This window comes from Chroicocephalus ridibundus, chromosome 4, assembly GCF_963924245.1.
Source record: "Chroicocephalus ridibundus chromosome 4, bChrRid1.1, whole genome shotgun sequence".
In the NCBI taxonomy this organism is placed as follows: domain Eukaryota; kingdom Metazoa; phylum Chordata; class Aves; order Charadriiformes; family Laridae; genus Chroicocephalus; species Chroicocephalus ridibundus.
In genome coordinates this window covers 1,413,348-1,439,229 of record NC_086287.1, presented here as the reverse complement: position 1 = coordinate 1,439,229, position 25,882 = coordinate 1,413,348, and the positions used below count along the sequence as shown (strand labels likewise).

General features: G+C 50.6%; 3 protein-coding genes across 5 annotated transcripts in view; 1 reads left to right on the top strand and 2 right to left on the bottom strand.

Annotated features, from left to right (window-relative positions):
• Positions 1 to 2,942, bottom strand: part of EPS8L2 (EPS8 signaling adaptor L2) — a 71,221-nt gene extending 68,279 nt beyond the window's left edge. The window contains exon 1 of the mRNA XM_063332979.1: positions 2,653 to 2,942. The gene's annotated coding sequence lies outside the window, so the exon portion shown is untranslated. The remainder of the gene's footprint in view (positions 1 to 2,652) is intronic.
• A 4,400-nt stretch (positions 2,943 to 7,342) lies between these two features.
• On the bottom strand, positions 7,343 to 16,588 carry TMEM80 (transmembrane protein 80). 2 transcript variants are annotated; one of them, XM_063331822.1, is made up of 6 exons: positions 16,171 to 16,588; positions 12,899 to 12,915; positions 10,773 to 10,866; positions 10,568 to 10,660; positions 9,007 to 9,259; positions 7,343 to 8,078 (listed from the first exon to the last, which is right to left on the bottom strand). In XM_063331822.1, the coding sequence occupies exons 1-5, from the start codon at positions 16,583 to 16,585 to the stop codon at positions 9,054 to 9,056; spliced, it is 825 nt and encodes a 274-aa protein (XP_063187892.1). In that variant the 5' UTR covers positions 16,586 to 16,588; the 3' UTR covers positions 7,343 to 8,078; positions 9,007 to 9,053. The 2 variants fall into 2 exon arrangements, with proteins under 2 accessions (XP_063187892.1, XP_063187890.1); XM_063331820.1 differs by lacking the exon at positions 7,343 to 8,078 and having other exon boundaries at positions 8,129 to 9,259.
• DEAF1 (DEAF1 transcription factor) overlaps positions 16,389 to 25,882 on the top strand; it is a 26,905-nt gene continuing 17,411 nt past the window's right edge. For both annotated transcript variants that reach the window (XM_063331819.1, XM_063331818.1), the window contains exons 1-7: positions 16,389 to 17,148; positions 18,199 to 18,296; positions 18,689 to 18,818; positions 21,477 to 21,623; positions 22,447 to 22,586; positions 23,311 to 23,376; positions 24,279 to 24,405. In XM_063331819.1, the coding sequence (XP_063187889.1) occupies positions 16,881 to 17,148; positions 18,199 to 18,296; positions 18,689 to 18,818; positions 21,477 to 21,623; positions 22,447 to 22,586; positions 23,311 to 23,376; positions 24,279 to 24,405 (976 nt within the window). In that variant the 5' untranslated portion in view covers positions 16,389 to 16,880. The remainder of the gene's footprint in view (positions 17,149 to 18,198; positions 18,297 to 18,688; positions 18,819 to 21,476; positions 21,624 to 22,446; positions 22,587 to 23,310; positions 23,377 to 24,278; positions 24,406 to 25,882) is intronic.

Sequence of the window (25,882 nt, the reverse complement as noted above, 5' to 3'; positions counted from 1 at the left end):
TTTCCGAAGGTACCACCCTTCCGCTCCCTCCGAGTGGGAGGTTTGAATACCTCCTGGGCAGGCAGGTGGGTATTTTCACGGGCACCTGCTGGACCTTGGCCAAAGCAGGGTGGCTGAGGAGGCCTTGCTGGCAGAGTCAAGTGCTGCTAGATCTGCCCGGCGCTGCATGCGTGCCGCCGCTCGGGGCGGACACCCTGCTGCTGATAAAGCTTTAACCGCAGTGCAGGAAACCATCTCTGTCACTCCGGGAAGTCCGTGGACTTTCCCTGGCACTTCTGCTTGGGTGGCGCTAGGGAAGGCTTGTAAGACTCTGGAGTATTTTTAGAGGGTCATTATTTTATTGCCAGTCACATCAAACTCATAGGCTAAAGGCCGTGTGCTAACATCTGCCCTGGAGTTAAGAGCAGCTCTGCTGACTGCTGCTACGTAGAGGAGACGTGAGGCCAGACTTCAGCCCTGCTCCAGGAGGAAACCGCTGAGTCTTCATCAAAACCACCAACCTGCCCTGACCGAGCACTTGGAGGGAGACCGTGGCAGGGAAGAGAGAGAGCGAGCAGAGACTGTGATGGAGACACAGCTCCAAAGCACCGCAGGAGCCAGCACTCTGGGAATTTAATACTCCGAAGCTCCCCCACGCGCTCAGGCTCTGCACCCGGACTTGTTTTATATGGATGTTTCTCAAGCCCACACAAGCCAACCCATATGTTCTCCCTGTTCCGCTCCTTTCTTTGTCCACCACGAGGACTGAGACCTCCCTCGTCCCTCAGCGCGTTAGAGTCTCTTCTGAATCTCTTTCAGCCTGAATTACCCCGTGATCTGACAGAAAGCACTCTGTTTTCCAGCACATTCAAAGCCATCTCGTCCAGGCTGAGACGCTAACAAACACCTGGCGGCTTTGGCCCCGAGGCCATGCCCCAGCAGGGTCTCCTCCCCTGGACGTCCAGCCCAGGTTTTGTCACGGGTGAGTTGTTTGCAGTCCACAAAGGTGGGCAGCGGAGGAGAGAGTCTGTCTGCCTCCGTGACACGGAGCCCGTGGCCCAGAAGACATCTCCTGCTGGTGGCGTGTGGTGGCCGGGCTGCTCGCATCGGTCTCGGTGTCTTTGCCCACCCTGATGCTGGGTGGCGACTGGCGGAGGGGCAGAAAGCCAAGGACTGAAAGCTTCTCTTGGCAAGTGCCTTTATCACGCCGAGCACTTTATCACGGGAGCGCACGCGCGTGTGTGCGCACAGCAGCCGCGCTCCCCCGTCTCCCACCGCTGCTCCCTTCCCCAGGACTCCACCAACAGCCACTTCAGAAAGAGCACCTCATCCAGCCTCCCTTCCCAAGGCTTCCGCGGCAGAAACCAGCAGCAGGCACGACCCAGGCCCGACCACAGGGGGAATCAAGGCGTGTTATCCCAGCCACCAGTTCACGCCTCGCTTTTAAACAGGGCGACGCAGTGACCTTTGCCGCTCACAGACACGTTCCCACAGCGGATCCCAAGTCCCTCTTCACAGTCCCGTCTTAAAGGGCTCCTTGGTTCAATACCGCTGCCCTTTCCGTGTGGGAAGGGCTAACTGCCCTCCCTGATCAACTGAAAACTCCATCACTCGACTAAACGGAGCCGGGAATATGCACCTGCGTGCGGGTGCAACCCCCCGTGGGCCTCTGCTTCGGTGCGTCAGCTAGGGGCTGAGCCTGTTGCTCGCATTTCTTTAACTCAGGAAAAGTCCTTTTTAGGGGCAGATCCCACCAAAGCAGCCCGGCACCGGAGCTCTCGGATGAGTGACCGCCGGCGGATCCGATCCCTGTTACAGCACCGGCTTCCTGAAGCGTTGCAGAGCAGCCCGGCAGCACAAGCGTTACACCCCATTGTCCTAATTACAGCAGGGCAATCACTCTATTTTACTACCGTGTTGTCTCACAGTTATTTCCAGCATTTAAAAATAACGTCAGTCAAATTGTTTGTCCCTGAGCCTCCTCCTCGGTGGAGTTTGCACTGGTATTTTCCAGGCAAATAAGTGAAAGGGGAGAGGAGAGCCGGGCTCCAGCGCGTTAACGCAGACGAAAGCTCCCGGGGAGCCCGAGCTGTCACGCCAGGGAACGGGGCAGCTCCGAGCGAGCCTTCCCTCCGCTTGGGAATAGGTTGATGTTTGGGAATAGCGTGATGAATCCGGCCAAGGTCAGGGGCGGGGGGAGCTCACCCGGCGGGAGCAGCAGCTCCCCGAGGTGCCTGGTGGCGAACAGCACAAATTCTCCCCGCATGCGCCCTGGACAGAGGAAACCCCGAGGTTTGCAGGCGAACAGCTGCTCAAAACTACTGTCTCCAGACTTCATTAGGAACAACAACAACAAAAAAACCCACCCTGTTCTGTGCCAGACAGATATTTTGCTGCCAGGAAAGTGCCACCTACTGGACCTGGCCCGGCGGGGAAACGCAAGAACGGGAAACAAACCCCGAAAACGTAATGCTGGAAAAATTACTTCTTTTCACCCTTTTGAATAAAACCCCCAACCGCATAAAACTGTGCACCGACAGTTATCCCAGCCGCAGCCCCCCCTCCGGTCATGCTCCCTCCGCAACTGAATCAAGCAGACTTTTGAAGCAGATAGATAAATGTTTGGGGGGAGGGGGGGGTATGAAGTTTTAGGGTTTGCAAGGAGGGACTTACCGGTGCTGAGAAGCCGCTCTTGTCTCCCGCAGTTCCCTCGGCTCCCGTGCGTCCTCTCCCAATCAGCCGTGCCCTCCTAATTAGATCCCGCTGCCATTCTCCGGCAGCCAAGCTCCCTCTGCCTCCCTGCGCGGCGCTGAGCTGCTGCCCGAGGGATGGACGGAGGGGAGAGGGAGGCAGAGCCCACCCGCTGCCCCAGCCTGGGGGTCCCCGTGCCGCTGGCTTCCCTCTGCCCTCTCGTCCCGGTGCCGCTCACCCCGGTTGTCTGAGAGCAGGTGACAGAGGTTTCTTGGCAGAGGAGAGAGGAGGGGAGGGATGTGGAGGCAGCGAGAGGTGGAGCTGGGACCCGGAGCAACAGGTTACTGTATAACTAGGAGCCACCCGGCTGCATCCCCGCAAGGCGCCGGGGGCAGCGGGGCCCTTTGCCCGCTCCTGGTGGAAGGGGACCGACGGCCGGGAGAGACGTGTTAAACTTCAGGTTGCTTTGGCCCGAGAACATTTTGTACCCGAGGGGGAGGTTTGAAGGCGGCGAGGGGTGGCAAAGGAGGGCTTGGAGCTGGGTTTTCCGTGGCCGGTGAGGGAGGGGACGCGCTCCCCGACTGTCTGGTGGGGGAACAAGGCAGCTTTTGTGCAGCCCGGTGCTCTGCTCCCAGCTCCGTGCCGGCTGGAGGGTTGTTTTCCTCCGGCTGTGCTCCTGCCTGCCCTCTCTGCTCTGACCGTGCAGCGGGGAAAGGTGCCGTGAGGTGGAGGGAGAGGGCAAAAGCTCTCTCTCCAGGTCGCCGAAGGCATTGTGCTCCTTGGGGTTACACGGCCATAAAGCCCCTTGTTTTGCCCCAGTTCCACCGTGAGCTGGTGGGAGGTAGAACCACACGTCTCGGCCCCACGCTTCCCCCCCCGGCACAGCTGGGGCTACGGTGGGGAGAGGGGAGTGACTGCTGAACCCACCGGCGGGGTAACCAGGTGCAGCAGCGGCGGTGGCACAGGAGGGGAGCAAAGGGCTCGCTGGCCACGGGCATCGCATGGGCTTGCTCCTCGCAGGAGATGCTCCTTCTCGGCTCTGCTCGGGCGACCACCGTGTGCAGGACCCCCTCGTTATTCACGGGCGTGTGCCCAGGCGTTCGGGCAGACGGAGACTGCACAGGACCCTCTTGGCCATCGCAGGGAGCGTTCCCATGCTGCTGTGGCAGCCCTTCCCCGCGGATGTCCGAGCTCTACTGTCACAGGATCACAGAATCTTCATGGTTGGAAAGGACCTTTGAGATCATCGAGTCCAACCAAACAACCTACAGTCTCTGCCACTAGAGCATGCCCTGAAGTGCCACAGCGAGACGTTTCTTAAACACGTCCAGGGATGGCGACTCAGCCCCCTCCCTGGGCAGGCTGTCCCAGTGCCTGACCACTCTTGCAGTAAAGCAATCGGTGGTGTCAGGAGCGAGACCGCCGACCCCTGTTCTCCAGGGCCCCAGGTGGGGCACAGGGACGGCGAGAGCTGCTTCTTGCTGGGGTAGCGGAGGTAGGACTCGAGGTTCAGCCCCTGCCTGGTGCTGAGCGTCGTTCCCGTGCTCCCTGGGAAGGGTTTCTTTAGAAACCCCCGGTCTCCTCACGTAGTCTTTTGTTGTTCTTCTCTTGCTCTTGAAAATCCGGAGGGAAATTTTAAAAGATTGGCAAGGCCGCTCCTGAGTTTCTCTTGCCAGACTGCGGGGAGGATGTTTGTGCTGCGCTTGGGGTCTGCCGTGCTGCCAGCTCGGCCCTGAGCTTGGGGACCCGGAGGGACCCTGAACTCTGGGAAACGCTCTCTTGCGTGGGCAGACTTACTGCCTTCAAAGCATGGCTGGTTTCATTTGTCTCAAGATTTAACGTTTTTTAGAACGATGGGATCAGCTCGTGAGCTGATCGTTAAGTTAGAAAATACCATCTGAATGCATGGGTCTTACAGCCGTGTCCGTGGCAGCGTGGCATCCGTCTGGTTAGCCAGTCCTCTCCAAAAACTGGGGCTTTTCAGAGCGTTTTATTAAAGTGTGTGTGCATCACCGGCCTCCCCACGGTGTGTTGAACCCACGGCATGTACATGCAAGAAAGTCCCCCCCGTCACCAGCCCCGTTGCAGGAATAGCCGCAGCTCCCGTAGACACCGGCGAACAAAATAGGAAAACGCTTCCACCACGGGACACAGGTCTGGAGGAAGCTCGGCTTCCTCAGCTCGGCGCTCGTCGAGTTCCCTGCTGCCATGGTTTTTCTTGGTTTTCCCCACTATGGGGGCTAGGGCCCGGCTTGCTGCCTGGCCCGCGTCCAGACGCCGGGCAGGGGAACCGCCTCGGGTGAGGTGTCGCGGGAGGAATGCCGCCGGCTGAGCGACGGGCAGTGGGAGAGCCAGTTCCCCGCGTGACAGTTACGATTTCGGCAGCTCGGTTTTGACAGGGGAACGACCTCTTCCACCGCGGGGGAACGTGAGCCGATACTCGGCGTGAGGCACCCGCCCAGCGCCCCGTCATCCTCCTCGCCGCGCTGTCGGTGAGGTCCCCGGGGGGATCTCGGCACAGGATGCACTGTGACAACGCGGCCAGCCCTGGGAGAAGCGGCATTTAGGGAATGCCAGCAATAACGTCGGGCAGGGGAAGGGGCAGCGGTGCAACCGAAGGGGAACGCGGTGGGAACGTCAGCTGTGCCGGAGCCCGGCGAGCCTTGCCAGCTGAAAGGTTTGGCACAGGACATCCCTGCCCCTGAAATGCAGCATCTGCCACTAGGTCTGGGCTGGCTTTCCTGGGATGCAAACTGGGATTTGGAAGGATTCTGTTTGGGAAGCCATTTAATGTTTAAGGCACGGACTGCGTGCTGTCTGGCAGCTTCGGCTCCGCATTCACGATGGAGAAAGGCGCAGCGGGCTACCGTGGGGTGCTGCGCCCCGGAGGAAATCTCTGACTGCTGAGCAGAGGAGGGAACTTTTCCCCTGGGCAGGGAAGAAAACCACAACTGAGCTTATTGCATCCTCCCTGCAACCGCCGAGGCTGGTCGAAGCGGGGCAGAGGCGGCCGGCCGGAGGGGAGTTACCCTGCTGCGCGGTGGGGGCTCCCAGGTGTGGAACCCCACGCGCGTCCTCAGCCTCCCTCCTTCGGCCGCCGCTCGGAGCTGTGACAAAAACGGTGGTCGCTGGGGGACTGCAGCGCTTCAGCTGGGTTTTGGTCTGTACGCCCTTTCTGCCTGCTGAGGAACACAAACTAGCCGTGGACCAGTAACGCCCTATCTCGCAGAGTATCTCCAAGTCTGAAATCCCAGGAGGCCAACTTGCCTCTCGGGATCAGCCTTTTAGATCAGGTTGGCGGCAGACACCCCTGTGATGGCTGGAGAACAAAGACTTCTTCCTCGCAGAGTAAACAACACCCAAACCGAGCTCCTCAAAATATGTCTTCCTCTAAATTTTTCATGCCGTTTTCATCCAACTTGCTCGTCCTGTTTGAGGAGGGCTGGGCCTCGTAATTAAAAGCTCCAGCAATCTTATGTCTGGCAAATGTCATCAATGGCTTCGCTCTGCCGTGCCCTGGCTTCTCCAGAGAGTGGGAATGGTTTGGAAAGGAGCTCCAGATCAGAGAAACTCTCCGAGGTCAGGGCCCGATTCACTGTGGGTCTTTGTACCGGCTCCGCGTGGAGAGCAGCTGTCAGGAAATCAGGGTCACCAGCATAAATGACAGTTCCCATCCAAAGCCTGGAAATATCCAAGACGAAGGAGTTGTCTGAAGCTTGCAGATTTCGTCGTCCTTCTCCTACATTCATCACAGAGTGGGGGGGTCAGCAGCAGAAGCACCCCAGCATCTGCCCGGCTAATCAGACAGAAGTTCGTGGACAATTTTATCTTAAACTGGAAAACTCAAGCAGCGCTGTCCTGCCCTTCTGAGGGTGCGGGTCCAGGTTGGTGCCGGCTGAGCCCCGGCAGGGACTGACATCCGGCCAGGACTCGGCAAGCCATGGGGCGGTGCTCTGAGATGAGCTCCAAAATTCATGTTCGTTATCGTATGTGTATATTTACCCCTTTGCTGAATATCAGCAAGCATTGTCGCTCTCTGCTGACTCTTGTTTTTCATCTAGGCGATGGTTAGGATTCACCATGTTTTATAACATATATTTATTTATATATATATACACACACACATATGTATGAGCCCCACTGTTTTGTAGAGCTGGGGGAGGAGGCTGCTTTACCCTGCGTGGCCCAGCAGACTGTCCCAAACTCCTACCGTGCTGTGGGGACAGGCAGAAACGTGGCAGCCGCCACCTAATTAACACCTTCATCAGAGCCAGTTTCGAGGGCCGTTTTCTGCGTGGATCGGGCCAGGGATGCGGTTTTATGGCGCAGCACCACAACAGGTTGTCAGGCTGTAGCTGAGGGGTGGTGGTCTGCGGTGGGGTCGGACGCCTCGGGGTAGGAACACCTTCCGCTGGCTTCCCTAGCGTCTCCCGAATCTGCACCCTGGGTCTCTGCTGCCTCCAGTTGTGCTAATATTCTGTAGTTGTTTTGTTTGTAGTGAGCACCACGAGAAGGAAGGAAGGTAAAGCGCGGAGGCTGCGATTTGAGGTTAAGGTGTGTGACCCCGTCTGCCGTACCACCTACGTTCAGGTAAAAAAAATTTCCGCTTTGCGATATTTCCTTTATAACCTGTCAGGTGTTCTGTTGCCAGACCTTTGGGTAGGGCGGGTGTAAATACCAGGAAAAAATTGTGCTTTTATTTGTACGCATACGGAAAGGGGTTTTGCTTGGTATGCGTTCGTCATTACCAGGGTAGATAGAGCTCGGAATGTTTGTCACTCCTGGTCACACGTGATGAGCACGTTCCATTATGCCAAGCAAATCTGGCAGGACAAATGGGCGGGTGTTTGATTCACGCAGATTAAGCACAGAAACATTTGGTCATTCCATTTCCTGGCTGCTCCGTAGCACCCAGTTGTGCTGCGTTCACCTCGCCTTCGCGGGTGCAGCCTCCCACCAACAAAGGGCTGGTTGTGCCTCTGACTTCCCGGGATCTGCCCTGAGGGGATTCCTGCCGGTGTCGGTGTTTGGATTCCGGCTGCCGGGGTGGTGTAACGTGGACAGACGCCGGTGTCACCTGGCCTTGGGTACGACCGAGGGACGGAACCGGGCCCTTCCACAGGCACTTCTGCGTCTTCTGTTCCCTCCTACCCGCACTGGAAGGGTAACAGAGTGGGGCTGAGGTTGTACAGGGCCCCCACGCTCTGTGTGCAGCCCCTGGCTAGGGGAAATAAGCACAGACCTCGGTGCCCTTTCCCCACGCAGGAGCACGGCCCACGTGGAGCAGCAGCAGCAGGATCAGGAGGGTCGTTTGCACACATCCAGGCTCGCCCGAGTCTTCCTTTGCGCAGCTCAGCTGCAGCCTAGGGTCTGAAGAAGATGCTCCGCACTTCAAACGCTTCTTAGATCTAAAACATTATTTATTTGAATAAATAAATACAAAAATAGGAAATTCTGAATACAAAACCTGCTTGTATAAAACCCCAAGCAAATTCCCCAAGCTTTACATTAATACAAATGTATTTTTGGTACAGTAAAAAAAATCTGAAATTGCACATAGTTCTTCATTTAAAAGACAAGGCTTGAATGTAGTCATTTTTACAGAACCGTGGAAATAAACACATTTAACACCAAACAGAAATACATCTGACAACATTCTGTTGGACTCTTAAATAGGACAGAGGGTGAGCGAATGGTGAATGTTTACACTCATCTTAAGGCCGTCCTACTCAAACAAACCTACTCCCACACTTCTTCTGCCTTTGGCCTCTGCATCAGTGAGAACCGGCTGCCCAAACCGTGCCGCTCGGCTCTCCGGGGATGCGCAAAACTCAATTCAACTCTCTCCCACTGGGATAAATCAGGTACTGCCCTACTAACGTCAGGGAAATTACCACTGGGGGCTGGGAAGACAAATGAGAGCAGGAGAGAAACTGTGCCCTCGAACAGGGACGTGTCTGTGGCAAGGCAGAAGTGAGTGCGCGCGCATTGGCCTGATTCATTTCTGTGTCACTTGGGTTGGACGTTGCGGCGATGTTGTGAAAACTCACATTGTCCCAACAGCGTGCAGCCAGACGATGCGCTGGCTACTGTTCTGAGTTGGGAATGAAGGTCTAGTGTCGGTTCTTGACGAACACCAGAGCATTAAGTGCTTTTGCTGAATCACCTCTTGCCTTTGTCTGGAAATACGCTGAGTGATGAGAGAGTGAAACACAGCTGCTAGACAGGATATTCTCCCTACCGTTCAGGGAGATCTCCCCCCAAAAATTTGCACAGAGTAAAGTTTTACAGGATTTTTGTATGCAAAATAATTAAATATTTGAAATATAAACTCACTCTTTACCGACAAAATGTGTTGAAAACGTGTAGACGACTGCTAAGGTTTAGCTGACAAAAGCAGCAATGGCTACGACCTTCAGTAGCGACTCCAGCCCGTACGTAAAGAGGAGGAGAGCGTTTAGAATGACATCTGCTTTCAGCACGTAAGTTTGCCACACCAGGAAATACACAGACAGAATCACGCTTCCCACCGTCATCACAAGGCTGAGCCCCAACGGAGCCTCTTCTTCCGTCAGGTTACCCTTGGAACCTCGAAGGAAACAAAAAGCTGATATGAGTCTTCAATTTCTTCTGACAGTATCACAAGCCACAAGTCTAGAGTATTCCTCTTCAAAAAAGGCTCTAGTTCTCACAGCTCAGAGTACTCCGAAATCCTGGCCTGAATCAAGGCTCTGTCAGTAAACGTAAGAACAAACCCCAACACCAACGGCCAATCGATTTCTTGCTGCCCGCAGTTGATCTGAAGAGCAATCAGTTGATGCTCAGAGTCAGGACGCCTACCTTTTCTTACCGCAGGTAAGCAGTTCTGAAGCTGCAATCATTTTGATCGCTCAGCTGCTTAGTCAACCACCACATTTTCCCCCAGTCCCCCCCAGCACTTCGCATGACAACTCGGTGCCTGCGGTGCACATCTAAGAGCATCCAATCCTCGTTTTAAAATCTTAGGCAATATGGAATCTTCTGCATTCCCTGCTAATCTATTCCTATTTCAAATTACTATCATCATGGAGAAGTTGCACCTATCTCTTCCTTGCATCTTATTTCCAAGCTAGTCTCGGTAGATTTTGCTGTTTAACTGCCTTAGACTTGAAACTCGCTTCTGTATTCACCCACCAGGCTCCAAGCAAACATCTGCAGGGAGCTTTAGGCAGAGGCTGAATTCAGCCCTCCAGCGAGTCAGCTGAACTAACAGAGACCCACCTTGCATAAATGTCCTGGGAATATCGAGCACAGGTTTCAATAGTAACTTGTTTTTCTAAAAAAGGACTTTATGAAGTTTTAGCAGGCTCTGGACAGGGGTCAGGAGGCCCTTTATGCTCTTCTGTATCAGGGAAACGAAGATGTTGGAACTGGCAGAAGGGGGGGAAGGGAAAGGCGCAGTCGAGGTGGCAGCCGTACGCCGCTCAGGGACATGCTTGGCATTACCCGTTCCACAGGGCTCTGGCCGTTTGGTTACTCATGTTTGTTGCCGGAGCGGTTGAAAGGAGCCGTATCGCCTCAGTGAATGGAAATGTCGGTGTTTCAGCGTGTTCATTCTCACAAGCCACGCTCACTTGTAAACAGCATTCCGGCTGTCCCAGTTATATTGCTTTCTGACAACCCAGCTATTGTTTTTAATGGCATTGTAGATTATATTTCATATGAGAGCACATTCTATTTGGCCCTCTGGCCAAATCTATCGATCCATCAGATGAAGTTTAATGACATAAACAAACAAGAGTCTCCAAATATCTGCTCGTTTGCTAAACCGGCATGTTTTGACACACACTCAATTTCAAAATGATGACTGTTTAAAGACTATATTCCACTGAAAAGGCACGGTGATAAGATGACATACCCAAGTATAATCGGAGCACTTCAAGAATGGCCATAACGAAAAGCAAGGCAAGATCAGGAGCCAGGAAATCATCCGGATAACTGAAAACTTCACCTGTGGAATAAGACAGTGTAAACAAGCCAGGAAAATACAGTAGGCACACAGACAAACCACAGCCGTGTCGTAAGCACACAGCCTATTCTGTGTTAGAATACGCGCAACTTACTTTTATAAACAATCATTGCCAGAGTTGCCAAGAAGTAAAAGATGTAATAAATCCCATTTATATAAAATAGAATCTGTAAAGGAAGAGACGACAGCTGGTAGCTGCTGTTAAGGATTTCTCATAGCAGTGAGGTGGGATCCATTTCATAAAATCGCCCTTTCCCAGTAACCTCAAAATACACTGCTGGGCCTTTTTATACTAACTGGTTTGACTACAGCTGGCCTACTGGGTAGGGTTCAGAAAGTAACCCGAGACTGCAAATACCAGAGTTAGGATAAAAGCTCGCTGTTTCAGGTTTGGCTTTAGTTCCTTTTTTCAAAAAAAATTATTTGGTTTGCAGTGGGGCATTCATTAGCCTAAGGAAATGAGGGGGGTGGGGTGCGTGCGTACATTTCCCCAGACAACTTCTGTACCTGCTGGTCAGCCCTGAGCGAGTTGAGGGAGGGCTGGCAGGCTCCAGTACATCAAATTCCTGTACGTTTCGGAAAATGGGTGGCTCTGTGAAGCAGACAGTCCCCATTACTGCCCACACGATGGAACGTCTGCAAGCTGCGCTCTTCGCGCTGTGCCTGAGAAAGGCCACCGGCTCAGCTTTGAGATGTAAATGTGTAAGAAACAGACTGCCTTAATTCACTGCTCACAAACCAAACTATTGTATACTAGATAATATTTAGCTCTAGTTCTGTGCCTGTCAACGTGGATCCACTGCCAAGGTATTTGAGAGCTCCGCAATCCACATCCCCAGAATGCCCCCGAAGGACAGGGAATACGGCACAGTCATACAGACAGGGAGAGATTCCTTGCAGGTTGAGGACACACTGGTCTCAGCTGGAGCCATCCTCAAGTCACAAATTCACTCGGAATTAGCTGCCTGCGCTCCGCCGGGAGTCAGTGGAGATGGGAACCTTCCAGCCAAGCAGCTCCTGAGCAGGGCGGGGAATGAACTGAGGGTGTTAAACCGCATCAGCTCCCGCTCTGACTGCAAGAGGAGTCAAAATGCCCAATTTATAGGAGGCACCTCACAGTCTTTGAGAGCCCACCCTCCCCCCGGCCCCGGACAGGCACGATTCCTACACAGCAGGTACCTACAGACTGAAGGAATCATTTTCTCTTGAGGCGCGGCAGCACGTTATTCATGCAATAGAGGAGACGCACGTAGGACATCCTGGGGCTTCACCACATGGAGAAGTTGGAATGTGGCTCCAACAATCCAGAAAGTTTGGCCATTCATGTGCATTTTTGGTAACCAAACGATACCAAATGCCTTTCTCAGCCTTACATAATACACTGTAATTTATATAAGGAAGTTATCGGTGCAGATTTCATTACTTCCACATCTCTCTCTATATACTCAAAGTATTTTTTATCCTCCCCTCTCTGCCCCAGCCCTTCTCAAATCCTGATTATCTCCAAGCAGGGATTTCATCCCAGGCATCTTTTACAGGAACTGCCCATCCAGTTTCTGGAGGGAGCACCCACCCACGCGTGGTGGATGCATTCCAGTTCCCAGAGCGCCTCATTTTATTAAAACTGAACCAGGTTTTTTGTGTTTTTCCAGTTGAAGGAAGGTGGAGCAAAAAAATTACTAGATAGGTTCTAAGCATGGAAATCTCTGAAGCCAAGGGTGTCTCCTCGTTGGAGGTTACTTAGATCTTGGCAGGAGTAAAGGCAGGGTGAATTAACATGAGAGAAGAGGAAGTACTACTGAAAGCTGCTTTTCCTACCTCTTGTTGGCTGTGTCAGCTGTCTGTGAGCTGTGCTGCGTGGGGCTTGTGCCCATCGGGCCACAAACCCCATTTTTAGCCTTGCTTCCTAAGGAAATGAGTTACATGACCATAAAACGCGGCTGCTGGCCCTCAGTCAACGCTGCAGGGCGGGTTCAAGGGGTTTGTGCATGAGTGGGAGCTGATCGGGGCACAGTCTCAGCAAAATGCTGCAAAAACATCTTCCCTTGGAAGAAACGTTTCACCAGTTTTGCTTCCTATGGGTGGTGTTGATGATGGAAAACTCAAAGAATAACACAAAAATAGCATTGCGCAGATTTATTAGGCGGGAAGATGCGAATGCATTTCAGCCAGTCTTCCTGAAGATTCCCACGTCAGGGATGAAAGGTACGAAAAGGATACAACTGATGAAGTTCTTCCTTTCCGTTGAGAAGGAAAAAATAAAAAGAAGAAAATGAGTCTAAATATTTACCAAAATTGCTACAGAAACATTCGAACAACTGATGTTACTAGAGCGGTCAAGCATGCTTATAGACATTTTTTTCTCAGTTCACTGGAAGACTTACTATTTTCTCAGATCATGCAGTTCAGGGGCCAAAAATAACTTTTTCAAATACATTAATTCTAAAGTAATTTGGGTGAAACCCCTGTTGTGAAAAGTCACTTTCACTGAGGAACCCATCCCTTTCAAAACTTAAAGAAGTACACAGGCATCACCTAGAACTTGTTTATCCTGTCCTTTCACAGCAGATGACATTGATCCCTCTAACTATGCAGGAACGAGGGAAACATGCAAGGGAACCAGAATGTGCCATTTGGTTTTAAATTGTGAGAAAGCGTTTGTGTAGAACACAGGGCTCCCCAGCTCCTCTAAATAACATCCCTCCAAACCGGTTCCCTTCAAAAGCAAAGTCATTCTATGTAAAACCTTAATAGGTTCTGATCAGCCACAGAAGTCATACAGAATATTTTCCATGAGCTAACCAATACATTTACGTTTTTCTTCCTTTTTTCTGCAAAAACACAGATAAAATTCCTTTGCAACACGATGGCACTGACCTACTAGAGTACCTCTTAAGTAACTCATTAATATTCGTAGCTTCTTTCAGACACATGAGGAATTGAAAAGTTTCGATCTCTATTTCACAGAGCAAAACGGTCTGTGAAAGGCCGTTTCATCCATCTTCTCAGAGACATCTCATTATCATCATCAAGTCAGCGGGACATACCTCACCATCTTCATCCCTGGGCTTCTCGAGGTTAATGTCCTCATCACCTAATAGTTTTATGCAGTTGGGCCCAAATTAATCCCCACTAACTTTAGGCACCTAATTAAAGTATCCAATTTGGGAACGCAGTGGAAATAGGCAAGCGATTTTAGAAGGTGATTCATACTGGCTGTGATGTGAAATGATTCACCTGGACGTGCTTCATCTTCTCTCCACTTTCTGTAAAGGCACTGCAGGCTCCTAACAGACTCGTCCCTTCACTTAGCCAAAATGCGTTTTGATGAATGCTTTATTTCTTTTTGCAGAATGGGAGGTAAAGGTTTCATTACACATCTTGTTCTGCAGTGACTAATGGTTAAAGATGTGTTTGTACTTATACCCCGGTATAAACCCTCATGTGAAAGTAACGCCCTGTATTAAGATGATGTGCTTCCTTCCTTGCACAGCAATAAGGAGATGTCTCCATTTTAAAGTTATTTTAGACTGTGAAGTAGGATGTTAATTTGAAATACCACAACTACATGTGCAAACGTGTTATTATTCTGTGAGAAGTGTCTGGATATGAACTTTTTCGGTATAAGCAAACACTAAGCTGTACCGGCATAGCCTCCTCCGTGCTGGGCAGCTACGCTGCCGTGATGCCAGTGGTATAATTAGGGTAGCACAATTTCACCTTACAGGCAACCCTTAATGAATTCCCTAATGGCAGTTCCCCAACTTTATTTTTATTTTAAATAATTTTCCACAAGAGGGCACTGACCACATTCCTGCCATCTGTTCCGAGGACGGGTTTGATAGCCACTGTTATTTAGCATATGCTGCCTCCCACTGAGCAACAGGGGACATTTCACACGGGTTAAACAAACCCCACAACACGCCTGTGAAAGGGATACTGCAGTTAACTAGTAATTATTATGCCAGTTGAATATCTAATTTCAGGTATAACAGCAGGCTGCTAATCCCAGCACCCTGAGATCCTCTCACTGCTGGGATTAATGAAGCCTGCATTGCTGCTGGGGGGGTTTAAAATTGAAAAGTGAGCATTCTGGCACAAAGAAAGAAAAAGAAAAGAGTAACACTTTAAAAGCATTTATATGGAGCACACAAACTTTGTAGCAGCAAGAACAGCATCCTGCTAAGGGGGGCACTTGCAGTAGTGAGACCCGGTGTAGTGACTCCCCTGCCTGCAGGCTGGCACATGATTTCTGCCTGTTGGAAACCTTGTATTGTCCAGAAGAAAACAAAGTGTAACACCACTGTTTTCCAGCTGTATCAGTTCTGTAACGTAGGCCGGTCACTCCCAGGCAACAAGGTATTTGCATTTGGGATGGGTATGGATTGTGAGCCCGAGTCCCATCCTTGGGCGGGAGGAAGGCATGTCCGCCCCACAGCCCTGCTCTCCGACAGCCCTGGCACCAAACCCTGCTGCCTTTCCCGGATGGTTTTGCAGGCAACAGCCACAGACTCCGCTCCAGTTAAGTGTTTTATACAGCAAAAGCTTGACTACTTATCCAGGCTGCTCTTGATTTTAGAAATGATTGTCAGTGACACTATGCATGCTTACTTGAGGCAGAACATAGCCCATTTTCTAAGAAATGGCTTATTTTTTTTTTCTTAATGCCAAAACTGTATTACAAGCATGCAGCAGCTATAGTCAACATTACCCAGCACACCTTATTACACAAACTTGTTTTCAGGACTTGGTGAAACGCTAATCGTTTAACCCAAGTTTTCAAAATCAGCTTTGTCTACCTAGGTCTGAATTTATATTTTGTGGGGAAACCTTTGACCTCTCTGAAAGAGAGATAGGGCAATTTTTTATACTGAAAGAGGGGAGATTGAGATGAGATCTGAGGCAGAAATTGTTTGCTGTGAGGGTGGTGAGCCCCTGGCCCAGGTTGCCCAGAGAAGCTGTGGCTGCCCCATCCCTGGAGGGGTTCAAGGCCAGGTTGGACGGGGCTTGGAGCAACCTGGGCTGGTGGGAGGTGTCCCTGCCCAGGGCAGGGGGTGGCACTGGATGCCCTTTAACGGTCCCTTCTAACCCAAACCATTCTGTGATTCTATGATTAATTATTTTGACCCCGCTAATGAGCTGGAAGAACTTTTTTTTTCTTCTTCTCTCCCTCCACCCCAAGAATCCCAGTGGTTCATAATTTGAACCACTACAGCTACCACTACAATTTGAACTACTACACAGCTACCGGGATTTCCTTCAGGGTGTCGGCGCTGTCGCGACAGAGCTACCGGGCTGGGCTGGGCTGGGCGCCGAGGCCTAGCTAACCTCGGCCCCCACCTCGCTCTCCCCGTATGTCCCCCCCCCCGCCTCAAGCGGCGAGAGGAAACCTCGAACACGATGGGGAATAGCCACCCCCGGTCACCCACCGGAACGCGGGGGGGGAGGGAAGAAAAAGGTTCTGTCGGTATCGATGGCAACGCGCCGCTCACCTCGCCTCACGACAGCCATCTTGGCGCCACGCCCCGCCCCCGCCGGTCCTCCAGCGTCCCAGCAGCCTTTGCGGGGCGGCCCCCTCCCTCCCCTCCGCCTTCGGGTGCGATCGGAGCGCTCGGCCCGGTTCGGCCGCTTTCGGGCGGATTCGGGCTCTGCACGTTCGGGCCGACGAAGGGGAATTCGGGCGCGATCGGAGCGGACTCGGCACCGCTCGGCTCCCCTCGCGGCCGCCTCAGCCGCCTTCGGGTGCGATCGGAAAGAGACTCGAACGAGCTCGGGATTCTTCGACCCGCCGGGCCGGGCCGCTTCGGGGACTCGGCCCCGCTCGGGCGGGCTCGGGCTCGCCGCCCGATCTGTCAGGTACCGCTTCAGGCCGCGTTCCGGCGGGCTCGGCTCGGCCGCCTCCCGCATTGGGATTGGCCAGCCGGCGGGGAAACCATCGGACGAGGCCTGCAAAGACTCGGGACACTTCGGGCACCATCGGAAACGGTTCGGAAACGCTCGATTCCGCCCGGGAAACACCTTCGGAACCGCTCGGGACAGCTCGGCACCGCTCGGACGCCCGCCCAAAAGCGCTCGAGTGACCTCGGAGAACCGTGTTCTCCCCCCACGGGACCCCCTTTAGCGGGACCCCCGGGAGCGGCCGGCGTCGGGGCCGGCTCGGGCGGGCTCGGCTCCCCCCGGTTTGACCGTCCGCCCGCCTCGGATGGAGGACGCCGACTCGGCGGCGAAGCAACTGGGCTTAGCGGAGGCGGCGGCCGCAGTGGCGGCGGCGGCCGCGGAAGGACCCGAGCAGCAGCAGCCGCCGCCGCAATCGGCGGCCTCGGAGGCGGAGCCGGAGGCCTCGGAGGAGGAGGAGGAGGAGGAGGCGGAGGCGGCGGCGGCGGTGACGGTGATGGCGGCGGATGCCGAGCACATGGAGATGGCAGCCGAGCCCCTGCCCAGCGCCGACGAGGCCGCCGCCGCCTTCGCAGGTCAGGGCGGGCGGAGCGCGCATGCGCAGCCCCCCTCAGCCCCGCCGCCTCAGTGCAGCCCGGCCCGGGCTGCGGCACCCCGGGAGGGCCCGGCCCGGCCCCGAGCCCCCACAGCCGACCCCCGTCCGCGGGGCCGGGGCCGGCAGCACCGGGCCTTGGCCCCCGAACGGCTCCCGGGCCGCACACGGAGCCATCGCCCTGCGGGGGTGCTGTGGAGAAGGGGCAGGTCCCGGCTGCGGCCCGTGGCGCTCCCCGCACGCAGGAAATCACACTCTCCTCGCCATTACATGGCACAACGTAAAGTCAAACGAGCAAGAGCTGCCTGTGCGCGTCTAAAATTACTGAGACGCTGTCTCCCGTTAACAAAGTGCCCTGAAACATGCAAAATTTTGAAGGCAAGCTCTCATAGGCAGGATGGCAGGGGGGTTGGAACGAGATGATGTTTAAGGCCCCTTCCAGCCTAAACCATTCTATGATTACATTCTGTGATATGTTTCAGAGGCCTTCATACCTAGATCGGCATCTTCATGTGAGCTTCAGACTTGTTTTTTCACTCTTACCCTGTGTGTGTACTTACAAACCTCTGGTTTTAGTTACGCAGTCAAGTAGGCGATACATCATAGAAACATTTGGCTCTAAGTTTAGACAGTTTTTACCTGGCCCAAGCGTGCAGGTAATAGCACCCTAGAAATTAATATATGGCAGAGGGAAAGTCAGTTCCCTTTATCTTGAAGTTTGCCGGTCACCCCTCTTTTAATAAGTGTCACAGTTTGGTGGTTTTTTTTTTAGTACAGGTTCAATATTCATTTTTCCCTTTGTTCATCACATGCTGATAAGTACTGTTATGGTCTGAAGGAGGGTTAAGGCATGTTCAACCCAAAGCTTAACAAAAATCAGAATGATTGTGTTTATAACAACTTAAAGGTGCCGTGAAAAATGAAATTAATTTTGAATAGGAAGGAAATGCAATTACAATTTTTGATGTTTAGCTGTTTATCAGGCTGTCTGGATGCAGCAGAGTATTACCTTCATGTCTGTTTTACATTTCAGAAGTCACCACCGTGACAGTAGCCAACGTTGGTGCTTCTGCAGACAATGTTTTCACTACATCCGTGGCAAATGCAGCTTCAATTTCAGGACACGTGTTGGTAAGTCCCTCCTTTCATTTGAGTCCCATGTACTTTCTCGTTGTAAATGCAGAGCCTGGTTTATGTTTGAGCTGTAGTAAGGCCAAAGATACGTTTTCATTGTGATATGCAGGCTTTAAGCCACAAAACCATTAGCTGGATGACATAAGTTTTTTTTCTTTATCGCTTGGAGAGGTTTTTTTACCTTTCCACCCCCATATACTCATTCTGTAGTGGAACTAATGGCCTGGAACATGTAACCTTTGAATTTGGGTGTCTGAAACCTCAAAAACTAACCTACTAACTGGCATATTGATTGGTGGTTTTGGGTACCTTTGAGAAGCTTTGGGGGAATACTAAAATACATTGGTATTTTAACTCTTATCAATTTAAACTCTTTATGTCTTCTGTAGTCTGGGAGAACGGCCCTCCAGATTGGGGACAGCTTGAATACTGAAAAAGCCACTCTCATAGTGGTTCACACAGACGGCAGCATTGTAGAAACCACAGGGTTGAAGGGGCCAGCAGCACCTCTCACACCAGGTATAAGGCCATCTGTTTTCAAAGTGTCATTCTCCTGGAGGGGTCGCTTTTTCTCCATTTTAATTGTGTTGCTAGGATTAAAAAACATTATGTGCATAATATTATGCCGTTGCCTTATAAGGATAGTTTGTCCCCTCTTCACATGGTACTTCTTGTATTTCTTGGGAGTAGAATAATACTTTTTTTGTGGTTTGTTTTTTTTCCTGTCAGAAATACATTTCATTTTGGCCACCATGGTTAAAGATAACAAGAAGAGGTTCTTTCAGTATATCAATAGAAAAAGGAAGACTAGGGAAAATGTAGGCCCACTGACGAATGAGATGGGCACCCTAGTGGTGGAAGACACAGAGAAGGCAGAGCTACTGAATGCCTTCTTTGCTTCAGTCTTCACTGTTAAAGCTGTCCCTCATGAATACCAGGCCCTGGAGGCAAGGGGGAAGGTCTGGAGAGAGGAAGAGTTTTCCCCAGTAGAGGAAGATCAGGTTAGAGACCACTTGGCCAAACTGGACATCCATAAGTCCATGGGCCATGACAAGATGCACCCGCGAGTGCTGAGAGCTGGCAGATGTTATTGCTTGGCCACTCGCCATCATCTTTGAAAGGTCATGGAGAACAGGAGAGGTGCCTGAGGACTGGAGGAAGGCCAATATCACTCCAGTCTTCAAAAAGGGCAGGAAGGAGGACCCAGGGAACTACAGACCGGTTAGTCTCACCTCTGTCCCTAGGAAGGTAATGGAGTGACTCGTTCTGGATGTCATATCCAAGCACGTTCAAGAGCAGGAAGTTATTGGAAGTGGTCAGCATGGATTTACCAAGGGTAAATCATGCTTGACCAATCTCATGGCCTTGTATGATGTTATAACTGGTTGGCTAGATGAGGGCAGAGCAGCAGATGTCATCTGCCTTGACTCCAGCAAGGCTTTTGACACTGTCTCTCATAACATCCTCCTTAGGAAACTGAGGAAGTGTGGACTAGACGAGGGGATTGAAAGCTGGCTGTGTGACAGGACTCAGAGGGTTGTGATTAATGGAGCAGGGTCGAGTTGGAGGCCTGTAACCAGTGGTGTCCCCCAGGGGTCAATACTTGGACCAGGATTGTTTAATGTATTCATCAACAACCTGGACGAGGCGACAGGCTCAGCAAGTTCGCTGATGATACCAAACTGGGTGGGGTGGCTGACGCCCCAGAGGGCCGTGCTGCCATCCAGCGTGACCTAGACAGGCTGGAGGGCTGGGCAGAGAAGAATCTAATGAGGTTCAACAAGGACAAATGTAGGGTCCTGCACCTGGGGAGGAAGAATGTCAGGCACCAGTATAGGTTAGGGGTGGACCTGCTGGAAAGCAGCTCTGAAGAAAAGGACCTGGGGGTCTTGGTAGACAGTAAATTATCCATGAGCCAGCAATGTGCCCTTGTTGCCAAGAAGGCCAGCGGAATTCTGGGCTGCATAGGGAAGAGTGTGGCCAGCAGGTCAAGGGAGGTCATTCTCCCCCTCTCCTCTGCACTAGTGAGGCGACAACTGAAATACTGTGTCCAGTTCTGGGCTCCCCAGTTCAAGAGGGACAGGGAACTACTGGAGAGAGTCCAGTGTAGGGCAACCAAGATGATGGAGGGGTTGGAGCACCTCCCTTATGAGGAAAGGCTGAAAGAGCTGGGACTCTTTAGCCTGGAGAAGAGAAGGCTGAGGGGAGACCTGATTAATGTTGAAAAGTATCTAAAGGGTGGGTTTAAGGAGGATGGAGCCAGACTCTTTTCGGTGGTTCCCGGTAACAGGATGAGGGTAACCGGCACAAGCTGGAACATAGGAAGTTCCGATCAAATATGAGAAAAAACTTCCTTACGCTGAGGGTGACCGAGCACTGGAACAGGCTGCCCAGGGAGGGTGTGGAGTCCCCTTCTCTGGAGATTTTCAAGACCTGCCTGGATGCAGCCCTGAGGGATGTGCTCTGGGCAATCCTGCTTTAGCAGGGGAGTTGGACTAGATGATCTCTAGAGGTCCCTTCCAACTCTGAAAAATTCTGTGAAATTCCGTGAAATTTTCTTATTCTTTTCCCAAATCCTCGCAAATAAGCTTCTTGAAAAATCATGCCCTGCTGCTGGGCTGTCGCACCCATCCCACCCCCAAAGGCAGATGGATCATTTTAATATTGATGATAAAAATACGAGTCTCCTAATTGGAGTTCTTTTTGAGTCTCCTAAGTGGGTGCTTTTTAAAGGGTCCTTGAATATAGTTTTATCTCCATTCAGGCCACTTGCTGATATTTAAATGTGGCAATACCTGGTGTCTTTATTGCTGAGGTTGTTTTCACGGCTGCTTGGCAGTTTCCGTTCCGCCTGCAGGATGGCATGGCAAACCTTCTGTGGTCCAAAACACGTTACAGGATCGGCCTCTGGGAAGGGGGAGATCCATCCAGCTGCTTACACCACTGCAGGTTACAACCTCCGCGTTTAGTGTGCTGTTAGAGTGTCTTTCCCAAAGATGTCATTTTCAGAATGTTCAAGCTGAATTTTTTGTGGTGCGCCACGTAACTTCCATTGCTGTGGAATGGAAGCTGCTCCAGTTAACCGCTTGACAGCGTTGCCCCAGCCAGGCTGAGCGTGTGAAGGTATAGCCAACGTGCGTTTTGGTTGCTGTCACCTTTCTTTTCTTTTTTTCAAAGGACCGCAATCTCCTCCTACCCCTTTAACATCCGTCCAAGAAAAAACTGGAACCAAGTATAACTGGGACCCGTCTGTGTATGAGAACGAGCTCCCGGTGCGGTGCCGGAATATCAGTGGCATTCTGTATAAAAACAGACTTGGCTCAGGTAACCGCGACCTTCTTGCATGAGAAAGTGTGACAGCTCCTTCTTCACTTGGTGCACTCTTCTTTTAATCAGGCTACTTTTCAGGGCCAATCATAAGAAAAAAAAAAAAAAAGACACTTTCCTAGCCAGCCTACTCCCTTTGGATATTATTGTTCTCTTCTTCAGAGGCTTTTAAACTCTTTTCTTAAATCTGTGAAGATACAGGCTGCTGTGCAGTGAGTTTCCCCGGTAATATGTTGACTCTTCTAACATTCTTTTTGTCTCAGAAGTAGAACCGTGTTTCTCCAAAGCTCTAAAGAATCCCTGCTGGGACAGAAAATAGAGAGTTTGTCCCCTAATGGGACTCCTTAGCTGCCTTAGCCCCTCCTCTTCCCTTTTATCTCTGTGGGAAAGCTGAAGAAGCAGCAGCAGAAACTCGGGAAGCTGGACTGCACAGCACAGCGATTGCTTCATGGCTAGAGAGTTTTTCTACATGACCAGAAGGATTAGAAATTTAAGTGCAAATTAAGGAAGGACTTAAATTCATGGTGTTTATGCAAGAAAGACTTATCTTTCTTGGGGATGCGTACTTTTTTCTGGCCTTCCGATGCACTGGTGATGCCCAAAGTTGGAGCTTTCTAAACTTGCGCAGTCGTTGTCACAGCCAAGATAATAAATGGGCACGGTTATCCTAGAGCAATGAGAAGTAGCAGATGGGCGTGTTTGCTGATTGCTATAGATTAACTGCCATTTTGTCCAGCAATTTCAGTATTTACTTCTTTAGGAATGTGACAAAATGATTCTTAACCTTTACTAATAATTCCTTTCTTCTGTTTTATTTCAGGAGGCCGTGGTAGGTGCATTAAGCAAGGGGACAACTGGTACAGCCCCACCGAATTTGAAGCTATGGCGGGACGAGCCAGCAGCAAAGACTGGAAGAGGAGCATCCGCTATGCGGGGAGGCCGCTGCAGTGCCTTATTCACGTAAGGTTAAGTTTGCTTCCTCCTCTCTGCTGGAAGGGACAGGTGGAGCCTGGGCAGAGTCTGCCCAGCGCTGCGGTGCAAAAGCCTGTGTGCTGCCGCTGCAGGGTTATGTGGGATGGTGCCGTGGGGCAACTTGGAAGCAAAACTTTGGTTTGGTTGAGAATCAGTGATGCGAGAGGAATTTTTCTAGATGTGTTTTCAAATAATGTGATACAAATCTTGCTTCTACTTGGAAAGGGGTTACAGTTTATGCAGGCTGAAGTCCAGCTTTGATCTGTATCGCAGAAATTGAGAAGTGAGTTCTCACCCATGATACTGTAACTCAATAACCTGATCTACTTAATTCTGTTTGCCTGACAAACATATTCTTCACTTGCACCTTTTATTGAGTATCACTTTGGGTCCTTTATTTCCTGCAGCGTCCAGGAGTCTCATGGAGAATTTGGCATTGCCATTAGGTTGGCAGCTGATTTCTGCTTGGGCAGAAACTTTTATCAAGTCTCAAATTCATACATCCTTGCCTTTTGATTTGAAAATTGTTTGTTCTTCCTTCGCTCTCCTCCCATCCACTATACTATCATGTAGGAGATCTGGCCTCTGCGTGGGGTCCCTGGGAGGGAACGGCTGCGTCTCTCTGGGGGCTGGCTGAATCTTTTAGCAGAATACGCTCCTGCTCTCAGTGGTTTTGGTGACTCATGCTGAACTAGTAATCTTCTAATTTCAGGATGGGATTTTAAATCCTCACGCTGCCTCTTGTACTTGTGCTGCCTGCTGTGATGACATGACTCTGGTGAGTTGTAGGTTTTATAGCCGTTCGTTTTAAAACAATTAATCAATCAAGCTGCCACAGCTATTTGCAAGTAGGTTATGAGTGTCCTAGTAATGTTCATGAGTACTATGGTTGCAGTGTGCTTCATCCATGCTTCGTAAAGAAAGGAGATAAGGAACTGCTAGCACTATTGCGTAGCAGCCTCAGTAAAACTGGGTGATACTTAATTTTTTTCCTTCCTTTTTTTTTTCTCCTGAATTATTTATGTAAAATGTCTTTTGTAGATGTCACAGCTATTTGTGATTTTTGACTGAAATTTTACAATTTTTTGAGCTGGAAAAAATGTTTTAAAAGGTAGTAATGTAATATTTCATGCTGGGTCCATGTTTTCGTATTAAACTGTTTGGGTGGGTGGGTTGGTTGGTTGGTTGGTTTGGGGTTTGGTTTGTTGTTTGTTTGTTTCAAAAATGAAGTCCTGAAAGCAGAAGTCTTCAGTTTGACTTGAGGTAATGTTTTGCATCTCTTTTCTGCTATGAACTGGATAATTTGCTTGTTTCCTAGACCTGAAACTAACTGCTTCCTCTCTTCCCCTCACTCTTGTTCTCTTTTCTTCCACCACCTTGGCCAGCAGTTAATTATTTGCCTGTTTCTGCTCCTTAAATCATAGTGGGAAGAGGCTGAATCTGTTCCTCTGCAGATGGAGGGAGCTGATTGTAACATTTTTTTCAGACTTCTTTTGGCTTGGAGAAGTAGGAGCTTTTTGGTCAATTGTGGCAAACCACACATCTTCCATGGGAATACGTGCTGCTTGACCTTAGCTGCATCTGCAAAGATGAGATTAAACCCAAAGTCCCCAAAGAGGTGCTTCAGCTAATGCCTTTTCCTTTTTTCTTTTCTTTTTTTTTTTTGCCTGTTTTGCCTAGAGTGGCCCTGTACGACTCTTTGTACCATATAAAAGGCGGAAAAAAGAAAATGAAATGCCTGCAACTCCCGTGAAGAAGGACTGCCCCAAAAACATCACTCTGCTTCCTGCCACAGCTGCTACTACATGTAGGTTCTTTGGAAAAAATTGCTTCCCTTTTTTGATGAAGAATTGCCACGCTAGATATCAATCAGTGGCCCCTTGGAACTAGCCAACTGAGAAAAATGTCTCTTTTTTTTTGCCATTTCCTTTTCATTGGACAGTTTCATTGGCTCAGAGGCTTTAGCTAATTTCCCTTCCTATTTTGTAGAAACTAGCACAGTGTTGCCACATTGGGACTGCAAGTGAAGTAGGAAAAAGCGCAGCTCTAGCCCTCCAGGAGACTGGGTTTTAAGCATCTTAGGATCCTTTTGCAGTGAGCAGTAGGTTTCCTGTTTTGTTCTGAGAGTGGTCTGGGTTATATTTCCTCCCTCTACCTGCTCTCTCAGCCTGGCAGCGCGGGGGGAGTCGTGGAGTCCTGGCCTTGGTCCGTAGTGTCTGTCAGGTAGGTTTGTCACAAATGACAATTGAGGTTGAGGGAAAGGATGGCCCTTTTTTTGCTCTGCCGGAAATTACCATTCCGTCCCCTGAGCTTGGTTTTTGTCCTTCAGAAGCTGGTGAGGGCTATGGAGTAAGATTTGTGCTATTTCTTGAAATACGTAGAAAAGTAGGCCCTAAGCAGCTGGAATAAAATCCGCAGCCTGAAAGTTGTTAATGAAAAGAGGCAGAAGGTGACGCTTTCATCTGCAAATTCCTCTCTAGCATTCAGGACACGCTTTGTTACTTACTGGGTTTGATTGTCAAACCATCTGTGTGAGAACAGAAATTAATTTGCAGGCTTATCCAGCTCACACGTTCCCAGTCACATTCATGTGTCCTCCTGCTCTCATCACACTGGCATCATCTGGATGGTAACATTACAAAGTGAATTGAGGAAGCAACAGAAATCCAAAAAAGAACAGCCAAAAGTAAGATTAGATTACCAGCAACAGGAGGAAGGGAAATAGACAAGGATTCTGTAGAGTTTATTTGGTTTTTTTTTAATCCTCCCAAATATGGCTTCATTAACGTGAGGTGCTGTGAGGTTGCACGTTTGCTCATGCTGGCGTTGGGAGAGAGGAGAACTGCTTGTTTTGGCAGCAGCCACAGATTTCAGCAGGCGTAAATCTGTAGCCTCAATGTCTTAAAATTGAATTTTTGTTTGCGAAAAGATCCTTCTGGCTGAGCAGTGTGCCACAGAATCAGCCCATCACCAATTAAAGGTGCCAGATTAATTAATCCTGTTTAAAAAGGGTTTTAAACATTTTGGAGCCACGCGGGTATATTCATCCAAAAGGATATGGGGATTTGTTCCTTGCATTGGCCAAGCATGTTACATCACTCTGTGTAGAGGCAACTAAAACTGTCCAGCTAACCAAACTGCCACAGAATTCGTTGTAATCCCCAGGGTTTTTATGTTGATTTAAGTAGTAAGAACTGCTAAAGTTGTAATAAAATAGGATCACGCAGAAACTGATGGGTTTTGTGGCCCCACTGAACCTTTATGGTAGATGTTAAGTCATTGCT

Coding starts and splice junctions, on each gene's coding strand:
- TMEM80 (XM_063331822.1), bottom strand. CDS start 16,585: ATGCGGGAGGCGGCCGAGCCGAGCCCGCCGGAACGCGGCCTGAAGCGG. Junction 10,661..10,772: donor GGCAATGATTGTTTATAAAA/GTAAGTTGCGCG, acceptor CTTATTCCACAG/GTGAAGTTTTCAGTTATCCG. Junction 9,260..10,567: donor AGTGCTCCGATTATACTTGG/GTATGTCATCTT, acceptor GTTTCCTTCGAG/GTTCCAAGGGTAACCTGACG.